Source organism: Crocodylus porosus, unplaced genomic scaffold, assembly GCF_001723895.1.
Source record: "Crocodylus porosus isolate Cpor-Errol unplaced genomic scaffold, CroPor_comp1, whole genome shotgun sequence".
Lineage (NCBI taxonomy): Eukaryota > Metazoa > Chordata > Crocodylia > Crocodylidae > Crocodylus > Crocodylus porosus.
This window is the reverse complement of record NW_017728949.1, coordinates 66,808,608-66,825,545: the sequence shown is the minus strand read 5'-3', so window position 1 is coordinate 66,825,545 and position 16,938 is coordinate 66,808,608. Positions and strand designations below refer to the sequence as shown.

General features: G+C 41.2%; 1 protein-coding gene across 6 annotated transcripts in view; it reads left to right on the top strand.

Annotated features, from left to right (window-relative positions):
* NCKAP5 (NCK associated protein 5) overlaps positions 1 to 16,938 on the top strand; it is a 685,167-nt gene that overhangs the window by 196,706 nt on the left and 471,523 nt on the right. For all 6 annotated transcript variants that reach the window (XM_019553971.1, XM_019553966.1, XM_019553969.1 and 3 more), the window contains one exon: positions 16,614 to 16,687. In XM_019553971.1, coding sequence (XP_019409516.1) covers positions 16,614 to 16,687 — 74 coding nt within the window. The remainder of the gene's footprint in view (positions 1 to 16,613; positions 16,688 to 16,938) is intronic.

Genomic DNA, 16,938 nt, shown 5'->3' with positions numbered 1-16,938 from the left:
CTTTCAAAGTGACCAAAACCACTTTAAGATAAACCTGGTTGGATGTACTATCAGACTTAACTGATTTAGGTCAATCCATTTATGGGACTTCTGTCCCAGATCCCTTTTCGGTTCAAGTTAACTCACAGTCCCCCAGCATCCCAGGATGCTTTGCAGCCCTTGGCTATGCTGCCTGCTCCAGTAGAGCAGGGATTGCCTTGCCCCTCTACTCCTTAGCCTGCATCCTGCCTGTGTCTGTCAATCCATAGGGACAGGGGGGAGGGGGAATAGACCGCCACTCCTCTGAGCCAGGGTCTATACATCATATGGGGGAGGGGAAGTCCCCATGGTGGTGACTTTTTGGACCCTGGCAGCCCTCTCTGCTTCCCCCTCCCAGCCTGTGGTTGCTTCAGTGGCTGCCACAGGAGGGAGGAAGAAGGACATCTCTGGGCCGGGTGCCTGCCCATACAGCCCAGCGTGGGGGACCAGCCCAGAGGGCTTTCCCACACTCCAGCCCAGGGTCCCCCAGCCCCAGGAAGCCCAAGAGAGATGACGAAATCCCAAATCTTGCCTTAGAACTTTGTCTTAGGCCCTGCTGGTCTTGAGGGAGTGGAGGGAAATTCTTCTGCTCCTCCACAGCCTGTTTTGCCTTAGCTGCTGTGAGTCTGAGACAAACCTAATCCAGAGGAGCAGAGGAATTTCCTTCCACTCCCTGGCTATCACTGAGACTCACTGAGGGACCCTGGGCTGGGACGGGGGAAGCTCCCATGCTGGGCTGCACAGGCAGGCACCTGGCTGGCAGGACTGCTTTTCTCTCACTCCTGTGGCAGTGGCTGAAGCAAGCAACAGCTGGGGAGGCGCTGGGGAACCCAGGCTGGGGGAACCCCTCTATGGTGGGCCAGTACCTGGAGAGGAGGCTCCTGCACCCCCTGTGGGGGAACAGCAGGGATCTGGAGACACCTGGCTGGGCTGCCAATGGTCAGTAGGCTGGGAGATGAGCTCTAGCACCCCCCACCTAGTGGTCTCAGTCAGTGCAGGACTCCCCCTTTCCCAGTTGAAAACTGAATGTCAGTTCAGTTGGTTATCGGTTCAACCTATGCAGGTTAGAGGAAGCTTCCTAGCTTGAACTGATTCAGGCTCAGGCTTTTTGACTGTCTGTACTTAGCCTCGGTATAACATCTCTACCTAGCCAGACACTTCAGTGTTACTTTCTGTGTGAACGTACATTGTATATATTTATAATATATAGGTTTGTGGTGCCATATTCTCTGCTGGAATAAAATGAAGTGTGTGTGTGTGTGTGCGCGCGCGTGCTTGTGAGTGTGTGTGTGTACATACATGCACACACACATACACTTCATTTATATCTATGTATATATATATTATATTTATATATATATAAATGAAGTGTATGTGTGTGTGTGTATGTGCACACAGACACGTGCACACACAAATATATACACACTATATATATATATAATACAATACAGACCTACCTACATACATACATATATATGTTTTGTGTGTATGTATGTAAAAGGTACAAGGCTGCCCATAGCAACTGTTGTAAAAAGTTGTGAGAGGATGGTTAGATGTGTAATTTTGAGATTAATTTCTCTTAAAAATGAATGTTTACATGGTGTTATTCCAGTAATACCATCAGTGCAGCTGTTACTTCAAAAAACCTGTTTCAACAAGTCTTGATCTCCAGTCAGAAAAAAAGTTTGTGGCTAAGCAGAGTTTGCTGCTAGGGGAAAAAAAGAGCAATGGCAGGAAACAATGAAGGCAAGATTTCTTTCAGCAGTCTCACAAAGGACTGGTGAGGGGGCGGTGGAGCGGGGAGGAGGCAGAGAGGGAGTGTGTCCGGGGAGAAGGAAGCCTCAGCTACTGCACTCATATTTCTCTCTCATTGCTAATCTCCTTCTCTGTTTTTATGACAGACCAAAACATACAGTAGCTGCTGTGCAGGGCTTTGGTTTTTATCAACATGTCATTTGCTAGATAGCAGGCTAGCTGGGTGTAGAGAGGGAGGCTGAAAACTGGAAATCCGGAGGCGGCTTTTCCACTTTTACCGACTGGCTGCGTGTGCACGTCTGGGTATCTCCTTGAACATCTTTGTGCCTCTACTTACCTATTATGGCATAGATGTCAGACTACTGATATCTTCTGCTTAATATTTGCGAAAATTGATGGTCCTCTAAAATGACGATGTTTGCTAGAATGAGGCTGGTGGCGCTCAGGAGATAAAAGAAATGGATCAAAAATATTCCTTCTTGGAGTGTACCTGTTGTTACATGGCTGACTGATTCCTGCAGTTGTCAGCTGGTATTGCAAATGAATATGCAGAATAAGTAGTCCACTTAATGTGTGGAACCACGGTACACTTTATCCATGAACACTCCATATCTGTGAGAGCCTCGGAAACTCTTAAGTGGATTTCCCCAACCCTTATAATGGATCTTCTGAATACGTTTCCATCCCTGTTACAGTTCCTTACCTCCTTTACCACATCCATGAGTCTCATGCAAGTATTATGCATTTATATAAAGCAGATGCCTCCAGTAAGTGCTTACTTTGCATGTTCTGGTTGATTTATATTTATAAAAACCCAAAAGAAATTATCACAAATTGTAATTCCCTAGTAATGTCAGCAATTGAGCAATTAAAGTTTAAATCTTTACTTTGCTTTTCTCCAATTGTTAACATTTCTGGGCATTTTCTATAAGCATCAGTGCCTTTTCTGTGTGATGTTTATTTATATAAATTGCAATGAACATAAACAAGACCATAGTTAATACTGTGTAAAAGCAAACTCATAAAAATGTTGTCCAGTGTTCACTGGAGTTTTTTCTGCTTCTCATCTGCTTTTCTATCTGCCAGATTTCTGTTCCCCATGAAATGTCATTCACCACATTTTCACCATGTCATCTTTAAGTCATAGTGACATCTCAGATTCTCTCTTTCCTAAATTACACGGTCATTAACAATGTATAAAGACCTGAATGTCTCCATCGCTCCTAGAACCTAGATCAATCAATAAAAATAAATGTGTCATCACATTCAGCTAACTTTGGGCTGCACCACTGCATGTAGACATCTCATACAAAGGCCCAGATTTTTCCCTGCATGGGTGCTGCGTAGCACAAAGAGCCATAAAATGGCGCAACAAGCCATGAAACATGATCAGCCCACTTTAATAGAATTTTTTGGTGATGAAAAGACAGTGTAATTGATTCTAAACCACCAGCGATCCCAGTACCTCTGGGTGATAGAAGGGGCAATGGAAGGATTTACTTTCTCTCAGCAAACCATAGTCTTTTGGGCTCATTGGCAGTTTGTGCAGGTTTGGAGAGTACATAGACTGTTGCCCTTATGCTGGGAACCAGCCCAAGGTCAAAGAAATATGTAAGGATGCCTTTGCTAATTCCTTTTACCATCTCTAGCATTTTGTGCCATCTGACTACAACTGAGGACCAGGACCTAAATAGTCAGTTCAGTTTGTTTCATGATAGGTCATGTTTTCTGGTATTTGCTATTCTTTTCTTATTCTGGATATTTGTATACTGGTGTCAGTGGGATTTTTTTTCTCACTAAATGAATGACTATAAAGTGACAAAAAACCTTCAGATTTGACCCTATTTATGAACCAGAAGTAACTGCTTTCGTGTAGGAGGCGTATATGTTGATATGGATAGCATTTTTATTGTCCTTTGGTAGAGATTTGATAACCACAATGATCATCTTTCTATCTGATATACTGGTCACCTCGGTTGCTATTAGATGTTAATAGCTCCAACTTATTTAGGAGGGCTTCAACAATATTTAAACTTCCTGGCATTATATTGCTAGTTTCTATCTCAGGTGGATGCCAGTGAAGACTTGAAATATCCTCATTTGCTTCGACTGTCACTGATTCAGTTTGTTCTCTAGAAGAAAACAAACAAACAAATCCCCAGCTGTCTCGTGAATTAAATACAAATCATATGTTTCCTCTGAACAAAATGCATTATTTTTTTAACTTATGCAGCCAAACAGAATAGTTTTCTCAAGATTTAAGAGGAAGGAACATGAGTTCCCTACTCTACTGATGCCTTAGAAGGTTTCTGGGCCAAAACGAATGCAAACTTTCTTTGGTGTAACAAATGCTTGTGTCAACAAGAATGCTGTATTTAGACGTATTCACTTTGTTTTTTCATTCCTTGTTGCCCCTTCCTTGTTACGTCTTCCCCTTGGAATTCATAACCCTCTCTTGTTTCTTTTACACATAATCACTTCTGCAAAACCTTTCATCAGTAATCCATCCATTATCCTAGCGTGTGCTTTTTAAATGGACCACTGACACATTTGATACTCCATCTGTGCATCTTGTTTCTGTAATTTTTGTCAACTTCCTATGTACTCTGTTTTATGGTGTTTCACAAATCAGAATGTGCTTTTGATGTAGCTGAGGCTTGACTATTACTTATTTTGAAATCAAGGCATTGAACTGCCATCAGAAGCTCAAAAGAAGCGGTGAAGGATTTGAGCGTTCCTGCTAACTTCATGGGGCTTTACACATTGCTTATGATGAGGACAAGAAAAAAAATCAGTCTGGGGAATGTGAGCCAAATAAATGGAGAATTAAGTTACCTTCCTAGCCACCTTATTGTCCTGTACCTCTGGATCATGTCAGTCCTATCCCAGAGCTGTCTCGCTGCCTCCTCTGGGTCATCTTTCATTGCAAGGCACATTTCATTGCATGCCTAATTTAGTCAGAGCCGTAAATATGTAGATGTTAAGTCTGTTGGGTAAGAATATAAACATGGGTCTGTTAACAAAAAAGCACCTTCATGCTCCAACAGATGCGAGCCGGCTAGAACTCATTAGCACCACTCTTAGGTTAGCCGGTGCATAGCCGTATTGAAATAGCATGCTGTTCAACTTCCCTGCTGCTTCTGCTCTCAAGGGAAAAGTGGTTGTAGAAAACTCTAGTCTTCTAGTCCTCTAGTCCTGGGACCAGTAGCCTGTTTCACAGAGGTTGAAAATGGAAGGGATTATTGGACAACAGAGATTGTCCTCCACTGTATCCTTAACCATTACATTTTACCTAGAAACCTTTATATTGAGGCTGATAACTTGAGTCATATTAGTCATGTGCCACAGATAGAAAATGAGGAGTGGGGAGACCAAGATACTGTCAGTGCATGAGGTCTTTACAGTGGCAAGGAAGTGATTAGACATTCCTAGCAGGTAAACCCTGGCCTGTGCTGTGATGGAAGGAGCAAACTCCCCCAAACTTCATAACAGTTTGATACGGGGGAATATTCCTTCTTGACCACAGACCCATCACCAGTTTAACTCTGAACACATGAAGAAAATACCAGGCAAATATCTCAGCAAGAGAATTTTTGTGCTTGCTCAGAGCACTGATCTCCCTTATCTAGCCTCCATCAAAAGCTGTGACTAGTCCATGATGCTCCAGGGGAAGGGAAAGGAACCTCCCAGAACCCTGGCTAATGGTACATAGAGAATTTCCTTTTTGATCCTGGTGGGTGACCAGCTGAAACTGTGAAATGTAGTTACAATCATTGTCTTATTGCAGAACTGCAAGTATTATTAGCATGCTGAGGCCAATGCAGAGGCTGCTATTTTCTCCATAGTCCATGAAAAAAGAGAATGAACAAGGATTCATAGATTAACCCTTCTTCTTGACAGTATATTCAATTTGTTACATGGTGTCCTAAAGCAGGCCTTTAGTTGTTGTGAACTGGCATACTTCCACTCATGTCAGTGTAGCAGTGCTGTTTTCTAGCAGATGAGGATCCTGCATCCCTCACTTGCATTGCATTATACTTGAATGAGTCGTCCTTTTGAACTCACTGTAGCTACTCAGAGTGCATGAGGGTTGCTGAATCAGTCCCTTAACTAGCTAGTGCTATTTCAAGCTTTATTAAACTCCACTCTTAGATATGTGACTATGATGTTCAATAGGATACAAAGCCAGAACAAGGCAGCAGTAGCAATGAGACCCAGCTGATTTTTATGAAAACAACAGGCTTCAGATGAGTTGGTAAATCAGTTTTAATCACTTCAGTTGAGATTTAATATGAAATGCTCACTGAGGCTTAAGTAATTCTGAACAATTAAGAAATCTGCTTGACATATTTGTTAAAGCAATCATTACCGTTTTCCCTATAATGTTCGTAATGCACACAGCATGTGGAAGAAAGCTCTTGCCAGCTTTTCGGTCCATTGAAATAGTTTCAGAATGTGCAGCTTGGTTTTAATTGTTAATAACATTAACAAGGAAACTACCACTTTGATATCAAGTAGGAAAATTATAAAAGGGTGAAAATGACAGATTGAAAAGACCTTATTTTCTTTAGCTTTTACCGTTGAGCCAAACTGTTACTTAACACTAAAGGTGAGCAGTCTAACCAGGTGTAGTGTTGAAGGGAGTGACAGAAATATCTAATATAAGGAAGTTTTGTTTTTTTCCATGTGATTTATTTTTAGTGCACAGCTGAGTAATGCACATGAACAGACAGCATGCTCATATCCCTGGTTCTCTGAACATTTTCAGACATGTAAAAAACACAATCCAGAAGGCTATATATTAAAAAAAAAAAGTCCTCTTGGTCTATTGGAAAAAGCCTACTTTCCATCCAAGGTTTTTGCAGGAGAATGATAAGGAAAAATAAACATTTTTAGAAAATTATAATACTCTCTAAAAGAATTGTCTGGAGGTCTAAAGCTTCCCCGCAAGGCAGACTTCTAAGATCCTTCCAAAGATGAATTGCTGTCTCCCCACATAGGATCACAGTTTAATTCTCCATCTCTTAGGTAATGTAGCTGCTTTCTCTTTGCTTCTGCCACTGTGGTGTCCAAGTTTTGGCAAGTCTGTGATCTGGCTGGAGAAGGATTTTTTTTTCCCAATTGCTTAGCCTTTCCTAAGGAATATGGGACTGTGTTGTAAAAGACCAGGGGTGCATCCCTGTCTCTGACAATGGATGACTGGATAGTCTATGGGATAGTCACTATCCTTAGTTCACTTCAGAGGAAAATGAATAAAGTGGATTTCTGGCCAGTTGTTCACTTCTATGTTTCTCGCTCTCAAGTGACATGCACCTTTTAATCTGAACCATGAGGTAGTAGAGTCACTGTGATCTTATCACAATGATTTAAATGAAAATGTTGCAGGGGTGAAATTCCCCCTGGTGCCGAGGAGCAACTCGAGGCACTCAGCACAACACAAGCCTGCTGTGGGAACTAGGGGAGGGATAACTCTGTGCACAGGATGGTGGTACTCCTGAATCCTGCAGCTGGCACATGAACTCTGGTCCTGCTTGAAGGTGGCTTGGAGGACAGAGATAGGGTCATGCCTGAAGCTCCCACACAAAGGTAATCACAGTTTTATGTGAATCCATACAGAATACAACTAACCATGAGATGAGGGAGAGAGGAAATGATGGTTTTGTCTCCTCCTGCACTGACAAACTGATCTGCTCCACCAGAGAGTACAGACTGTACTACTTTAAAGAGTATGAAGAGTGTATCTGGGGCCAAAGTGACAAGACAGGCTTCTGCTGGAGTGGGATGGTTCAGCACCAAGTGCAAGATTGACCAGAATCCTCTGGTCCCCTTCCAGTTAAGCTTTTAAGCACTCCTATTGACCAGAAAGTAATCTAATTAAATGTTTGGCTGACTCATGGGCTATTAGACAGATCTTGTAGGGGCCTCTACAACAATTTCCGAGAACTACCAGGAGTGACCAGGAATAACAGTCACAAGCTGGAAGAGGGTAGATTTGAGCTAGATATCAGGGGGCGCTACTTCACGGTCAGGGCAGCTAGGATCTGGAAACAACTTCCAAGAGAAGTGGTGCAGGCTCCTACCCTGGGGGTCTTTAAGACAAGGCTAGACAATCACCTTGCTGGGGTTGTTTGACTCCAGTACTCTTTCCTGCCATGGCAGGGGGTTGGACTCGATGATCTGCTTAGGTCCCTTCCTAGAAACTATGAAACTATGAATTAATATGTAGATGCTTTGTTCCCTAGGTTAAGGTACATAAGCTTCCTAAACACTGAATAGGAACCTAGGTGTCTCTTAAATGTGATTCAGACCTTCAAATTATTCAGCAGGTAGCTAACAGGAAATGCTGGATACAGGGGGGGTGCGGTATTTTCCGCTCTTCCACAGTTTCAGTGCCTCAGCTGGTTACTCCAGGAAGCTGGAGATCTAAGTTGCAGCTTTTCCTTATCTTGAAGGGGTGTTAGCCCACTTTTCCCACTTACCAGGAGAGTACCTTAACTATCAGTCTTTTAGGCTAGGGCTGTCTGGGGTGCCCTTGATTCCTCTGGTTAAAGCTGAATCACTGACTAGCCAGGAATGCAAAATTCATGGGACAGAAAGAGAAAAAGTAAGATGGAACGCCACTCTTAACCCAGTAGTTATGGTACTCCCGTCCTCCTCCCCATCCATTTTGTACTGTCCTGTATGTGTGATCTGTCTCTGTCTAGGGGATGTATGTAGAGTTTAGACATTTCCCGGGACCAAGCTGAATTGCAACAGACCCCAGATTGGAGTTAACCCCCTAGGTGGCTGGTCTAGACTGCTTCTGAATATAAGTTTATAAGCCCTATATGCTTAGTTCTCTTAAATTTTTCTAAACTCACTTTAACAGTAAGATCTACATGCTTTATAAAACATCCAGGGGCAGATCCAGGACTTTGAAAAGTGGGGGGTGCATATGGTGTGGCACATCACATATAACACAACACATTTTTCTCTCTTTAAAGAGAAACTTGAAGCTTTACTAATACACTAGTGCTAAATTATTCAGTTTAAGTAAAAGCAATAAAACTTTACTGGAATGTGCACTAATTTGCTTAATTATATATTACATTTCAGAACAAAAGGTAGGCAAAAAAGGGTCTAAAGATGTTGTGTTATTAGTTCTGTCTCCATTATAGTTAAATGTACGTCTCTTATTCAGTTTCATAAAACTAAACCTAGTTTTCTTGACTGTCTTGACAGTGCTTCCAATACCTCACTGGCAGTCATTTCTATACCCAAGTTAATATCATCACACCTGAGTTAAGGTTTTTAGCTAGAGCTAAAAACAGTCAGCAGAACTGTGAAATAGAAAAGAGATGTTACTACGGATGGCTAGCAGACAGCCAGAAGAAAGGAAAAAGTGGTTTGAATAGTGGAACATCAAAACCACCAAAAAGGAAAAGGGGCATTAACATGTTTGAAATGAGAGGGATTAGCAGAAATCAGGGAGATGATAATGAGTCATGAATCTGATGGACTTCTTTAGTGCTGCCTTAATAGAAATGTCACTGCCCCTCCCAGGCATTTGTTTGTAAAGTTTGTGTGGATGTAAGCAAGAATCAAGGGATGGGGTACTACTTCACCACTGCACCCTCACCTCTGGATCCACTCTTGAAAACATCCATAAATATATTTTATTTTATTAGTTTAAATTGTTACTCCAACCTTCACCGAAGGAATCCTTGTCCTTGCATTATAGGTCCATAGTTATTCTAGATTTTCTCCTTAACAGTTGATGGAAACATGTTCTCAGTGGGTGTGTCTACAGGTGCATTAATGCACCTTTTCTAATGAGCATTAAATTTAGTACCTCCAATGTGGTATGTATTAGGCTTCAGTAATGAGCAGTAGTGCATTTCCATGCTTTTTTAGTGATGCTTAATGAGCAATATACTTTTATGGTGCATTAACGTAATGTCATTTTTTTTACATGATGCTTTAATGCACAGTAAGATAGTCTATTGCACACTGAACCACACATGTAGACGTGCCCAGTATGTCTCATCTACACTCATGTCAGCATGGATATGCCACAGGAAATACCCCAAGGAAAGACAAGATCTAATGGTCGCAAACTCTGGGAAGGGCATTTTAGGCTAGACTTAAGAAAAAATGTCTTTACCGTCTGAGTCTCCAGAGTCTGGAATAGATTCCCCCCAGAAATGGTGCAAGCACCTACTCTGGACACCTTTAAGATACACTTGGATGCTTATCTTGCTGGGATCAGTAGACGCCAGCTGACTTTCTGCCCCTTGGGCAGGGGGCTGGACCCAATGATCCTGCAAGGTCCCTAGCAGCTCTAAAGTCTATGAAATCTATGAAAGCTGTAAAAAAACAAAAAAACAAAAACAAAACTAAAAAAAACATAGTAGTGTGGTTGGGAACTAGTAATTAATTCTTTAATAAACTGGGAGCTTATCAACAGGAAGAAATTGAGGAGAAGGAGCCTGGTATTGATCACAGGATGACTATGAGTTCTTTATGTGATGCAGAATGAAAGAGGCAAATGAAAGCTTAGCATATAGCAATTGAAGTGTTAGTACAATTGGAAGAGACTTCTAGAACATCATGTATAGTTCTAATCATCCAGGTTTGAGAAAGATTAACTTAAACTGATGTAGCGAAGGTATGCTAGGATGATCTCGGGAATCAGCAGTCAATTGTGTGAGAGGAGATAAGCTTGACTTTTGTAGTCTAGCAAAACAAAGGCTAAGAGGCTGTCTGTAAAAACTCCAGAATGGGAGAAGGGCAATTTAAGCTAAAAAAAGGTGTTGACACAGGAACAAATTGCTGTAAACTTGCCATAAATAAAGTTAATTTGGAAGATTTCTATCATAAATTCAGTGAAATTTTGAAACTGCTTTACAATTGGCAAAGAAGGTACCAAAAAACCCTAACTATTTTTAATGTGGATCTTGATAATTTATACTTAATTAGTTCTGATGGCTGACCAGCATTTGTAGTGCGTTGATGATGTGCGTTCATTCTTGTCTGTCTTGATACTTTACGAAAGGGATTATGATGAAGTGGTGCCTACAGTGAAATGAGACTTAATAAGGTTCCTGGTCCTAGCCCCAAATGCCTGTTATTGGAAAGCAGAATAATATACTAATATCTTCAAGACAGTAAATAGGCTTGTTTACTTTTATGTTGCTCAGGTTTGAGCTTTCCAGCAATAGTTCTGCCTTGCCTATCTGATCTAGTACTGTTGACAATAGGTGCCGTTCCTGAAGTCTTTCATGAGGATTGAAAGGTCTGGCCTGCTGCAGACAAAATCAAAGACTTGCCTGGCATGTCATGAATAAATTATGGTATTTCAAAATATTTCCCATTCAGTCTTTGTGAAGGCTGACTCTTTTTGCTAACTGAAGTGTTCCAGATATGTGAAAACAGGTTAAATGGGTTACTTTCTGCTGGTACTGAAACCAAAGGCAAAATTCCTGTCACGTGCAGGTAGAGAAGTGGGCAAACATTGATTTGGAAGTATGGTACTTTTCTAAAGTAGAGTTCTCTTTCTGCAATACTATATCATTTTATGTACCTTCAAAAGACAGCAGAAAGCAGATGTTTCTGCTATTCATAAAAAAAGGATATTTGACTTGTTTTTGATTTTTTTGGATATCATCTATGCCATAATAACAAATCACCCACCAGGAGTTGGCAGTCCTGTATGCAGAAATGAAACCATATTTCAGTTTTGCTACAGGACGAAGTTGGCATTATAGCAGAAATTATAGAAAATAAATATATACATTCTTTTCCCCAATTGCTTATATGGCCTTAACCATATTTCTCACAAAAATTGCTACAAAATTAAGTTTTCACATTATCATAGCAATATTGTGTGAAATAAAACTTGGTTTCTTGCCTTGGCTGCTGTGCGAAGTGCACTGAAGGATAAACCGAAAGTGTTTAATATTCCAGTAAAATATATATAAAGGAGTTATTAACACTAATTTATGCTAGCTTTGATACAGTAAAAACTGGTGAATACAACGGAGGCTTGTTTTAGAACGTGGTACCTAGGCAATAATCTTTACATGATTGCATAATGCAGGTTTTCTAAGCCATAATGTGCATTCACTACAGAATGATTTTTCTCATCTTGGCTTCAGAAAAATTCATTGTCCGATTTACGCAATGTACTTTATGTAAAATTTAACTCAGTCTATTAAAATACAGACTGCATGGGTCCAAGATGAAGCCAACATGCTAGATTCTATTCTCTGTAGCATTTGAGATAAAATTCAGAATAGGCCTATTGAAGTTGATGGAGTTCCTCTGGTTTCACATTATTTGACAAAGAACAGAATCTGGCTCAGTGGGAAATTTGACTTAAAAAAAGAATGCAGCATCTGCCCTCGTACTTGGGCCCAGATCCTACTCTGCCTTCTAGATGTCTGAGTCTTTGTGGCTGCTTGGCCGAAAGAATGTATCTTGCCTCAGAAGAGTGATCGTATTTTCTTGAGGAGGTACATGACCCAGTGGACAGGACCTTCAAAAAGCCAGTCCTGTTTTGTATTGTGGAGGCTCATAGCTCCTCCATTCTGGCAGTCACCACCATTATGAGCTTCTGGAGCACACGGGATCATTACAGCCAACCAACATGTAATGCTAGGTACACACACTATGGTGTATGTGAGTCAGGGCTGCCCCTGGGATCTGGGATCATATTTTGCCTTGTGAAGGCATTTTTCCGAATGAAAGCGAGAAAGGCTCCCTCTACTGTTAGTCTGGTGCCTTGTAGTTAGGACACTTAATTAGGAACTGGAAGACTTAGGTTCCTGGTCCTCCTCCCCTGAAGGGGTTTGAATCCATATTTCCCACTTACCAACCATCAAACGGTGGGCTAGGAAGTGCTGATGCATAAAGTGATCCCAACTCTATTTATAGTAAACTCTGGTTAATTTGCCACTTCAAGGGTAATGCAGGTATGGCAAATTATTCAATAGTGACCAATTATCAGGAGTCGATGAAGAAAGGGAGGAGGCATTGGCACTGAACTGAAACAAAGGTGAATTAAACTAGAACAAACAGTTACCCCAGAGATGAATAACCTGATTTACTGTATTCATTTTTATACACTTTATTAGAATAATAACATAATTGCTGTGGGCAGAAGCATACAGCGTTTTGTAGGCAACATGTGGACCGCAGAGCAGAAACCAGGGCTGCTTCCCAAGGCAGTGGGCTGCAGGTTCCCTCTGGCTTGCTATTTGTCTGGCCCCTTATATACCTTTCAACCCAGTGGCTTAGTGGTAGCAGGAGGAACAGAGGATGCTCTCAGTCCTCCCTAGCCCATTGCTTGGCAAATAAGAGGTGTGAGTTCAAACCCCTGGGAGTGAGGGGAGCTGAGAACCGGTTCTCCCACTCCCTGGAAAAGAGAGAGGGAATCTTTCCAACTCCTCCCCCCTTTTGTGACTTAGACATTTTAAGGCTCATATGAAGGCATGTTGCAAAAGGAGATGTGTTAATGGCTTTCTGAGGACTCAAGCATCTTAGAATAGGATTATATTTAGGACACTAAACAGCTGGCTGAATTCCACTTAGCCATCTCAGAGGCAGAATAAGATCTGAGCCATGGAATCTAGTGCATGATTTAGAAGCTTAGGAGAGCTAAGGAAGCCAGTTGAAAGTTGCACAATAATTAGCTGCTCTTTACTAATCACACACAATATTACTCAAATTATTTTCATTTGCACAGGTTTTTTTCAGACTTGGAAAAGGTTTTACCTCATACTTTGGGGAATTTCTATACAAAGAGTTTTCATTATTGTTAAAAGCTCAGAAGAGCAAGCATATCGCTTTATTAGAACAGTAAAATAATTAATGTGGGCAGAAACATATGCCAGAGCATTTCATAATACCCTAATTGTAAAATTCCTACCAATAATACTATTCCAGTTGACTCAAACATCTGGTCCCTTCTTTGCTGTTCTGTTGCCCAGAGGTGCAATCAAAGAAGTCTACCTTAACAAAGACATTGTTGCAGCTAATAAATTTCACGTGAGCCATCTTGCATTATATCAGTTACCATGCAAGAGGCAAGGATGTTTGTGGGTGACACCTTTTATTGAACCACCTGCATGGTTGGGATAGACTTCAACAGCAGTGTAACCTAGAGGGGAAAGTGGGGCACCACTCCTGGGTGTCAACTATAGGGGGTGCCAGAATTGCTACCGGGGAGAATTTGCCACAGCAGGGGCAGCACTGTGCTGCCCAGCCAGAAGAGCCAGGTAGGTGCAGCCCTGCTCTTAGCATTGTATCTGGGGGCCTGGGAGGCAAGTAGGGTGAGCAGAAGATGCCAGAGCAGGTATAACCGTACACCCAATAGCATATTTTGGGTACCTATTTCCTGGGCTATCACAGCTACAACATTAGTTATCATGAAATACTTATCTTTTTGTTAGAATAGTACTCTGTTTTGTGTCTATGAATATAGTGAATATAAGAACATGAGAGATGCCATATGAGCTGAGACCAAATATCCAGCTAGACCAGTATTCATAGCAGCATAGATCATGCATCTAACTTTTTCTAGCTTAATTTAGCTGTAGCTTACAAAAGTTCATGGACATCTGAACAAGTAAGTTTAGAACACTGGTTCTTAACTTTGGGGCGCGACCCAAATCAGGGTCATGGGGGGGTCCTCAGTAGGGTCATGAAGGGTCTACACACACATGCGCACACATGCGCGGTGCAGGAGAGGTGGGTGAGTGGGGCCAGCGCACACAAAGGGGGCAATGGCGGCTGCCCCTGCCCTGCCCGCAGGCCACAGTCACCTCTGCCACCAGACTCCGCTCCCAGCAGCCCCTGCGGTGCTGGGTTCGGAGGTTGCTGGTGGCCAGTTTAGAGTCATAGCAGAAAAAGGTTGGGAACCACTAGTTTAGAAGGTGCCACCCTGGCCTGCCTTCTGCCTAACTTCAGACTAAATTGAACTTGCCTCCATAGGTTCCCACGTTGCTCTTCTAGCTGAGTCACTAAAGGCTGTATATATTTAATTGAGTTCCTAAAAGAAAGGATGGCCTTCTTTTTAGGAATCTATGGCTAGTATCATATGGCTAACTATCTCTCTTTACTTATTCTTTTTGTTATCAAAACCCACAAGTTCTTAGAAGTTTAGCAGTATTCCAGAAGAAGTTCTGTTCTTATCCAAGTCTAAGCTTTTATAATGTTGCACTGTCACTTAGAATAATTTCAGTCCTGGAAAATAAAAATGTACATTGTATACATAAAGTATGATGGCTGGACTCTTATGACATTTATCTTCACCTTGTGGAAAGAAAGGTGATGTACTGTCCCTCTGGTAATACTACCTTCCATTCCTGTACCATGAAGATAAATGTGTAAAATAAGACAAGCCACTATGCAATAAACATGCATACATGTACACAATGTAAATAATAATATTATACAGCTACCCATAGTAAATGGGGATATGATCTCATCCGGGGGCATTCTGGTGAATCCATAAACCATTAAGGAAGAACATTTATCTCCGGGAACCTATCATAGAATTTTTCTCCTGGTATTATGTTGACATCTATTATTTTCATGGTATAAAGTATGACACATTTTCTCTTTTTATTATTTGAAGGAGTTATATTATTATTGATAGTTTGTCGGTTTAATTAATGTGGTTGTACAGATTCCATAGCCATGGGAATGCAGTATATTATGCTATATGCTATTTTGTGGAATCTTTCTGAACTATTTCATATAAATACCACCCTGGAGTTATTTTCATTCTGAAAATGAAGTTATTTTTCTATTGCTAAAGTAAGTGTTTCTGTAGTGAAAATAGTCATTTATTTAAAGAACAGACAGCATTATTTTAGCAAGAGGAAAACAATCATCATTTTAGTGATGATACCGATACATTTTATTGTGTATTATGTATGTTTATTTGGTATATTTTGTTACTGCCTACAAATGCAGTAGCTTTCATATGCCCAGTAATATCACAAAGTTATTGCACTGGGAGCTAGGAACTAAATTATAGCTCAATATTCAAATATAGTTTTTGTGGTAACATTTTTTCAAACTCGCATGGCATTAACAAATAAGCATTTTGAGACAAAGTTTGGTTGCCTAGTGTACATAAACTCATCCCATAAATCTTGAGATCTGTAGGGAAAATTGGTCCATCCCAAGTCGAACTCTCACCCAAGACCTACAGAGAGGCGGTTCTGCAGACTTTCTGTATCAGGGGATCGGTGGAGGAAAATTCGAGGTATATTGTGTCAATCAGTGATTCTCAGCCAGGGTGTCTTGCCATCCTTTGAAGGCACCACGGGAAATGTGAGGAGGTAAGGGAGAAGATCCGCAGATAAGAGCAGGCTCAGGCTCCAGGTGTGAGGAGATGAGCAGAGAAGGGCAGGCTCAAGCTTTCCTGTTTAGCCTCTCCTCTGCCCCCACTGCCCGGCCCCTCTGCAAGGAGGTAAGTACTATACTAAATAAATTAGTTTTTGAAATGAGGTACTACTCAGTTCACAAACAGTATGGTAGGAGCCTTGAGTTTAATGAGGGATGCTTTGAGTCAAAAAAGGTTGAGAACCGCTGGTGTAGATACCGATGACACTCATGCATCTAGCCCAGAGTTTCCCTAGTAATCTCTGTACAGGGCAAGGGATTTATACAAGAACCCTCTGGTGCACGTGCAAGCCTACATTACGACTGTATTTTTTCTGTTGCCATGAATTTTGTGCGTCGGGATTCCATTGGCCCCCAAATGAACTTGACCTTCATAAACTGTAAATCAGCATTTTAGCAAGGTTACAAAATATATGCCAATCAAACATTTTGATCCTTTCTTTTAGGAATATATGGACTCAAATAAATACATAGAGCATTTAGTGACTCAGCTAGAAGAGCAACGTTGGAACCTATGGAGGCAAGTACAATTTATATTATTTTTAAATGAATGTAACAGTCCATAGCTTTGACTCCACATGTCAAGTAAAATGGACGGGTATCCAATCTGAACGTCTCCTGAGATGTGGCCTATGGAGTATTGAACTTTAACCCAATGAAATATCTCAGCCATGTACAACACAGACAGTTGTCTCTCTAAATTACAGCTTTGGCTAGAGAGATCCTTTGATATATCATAATTCTCAGTGTATGAAAGCTCTGTTTTTTAAA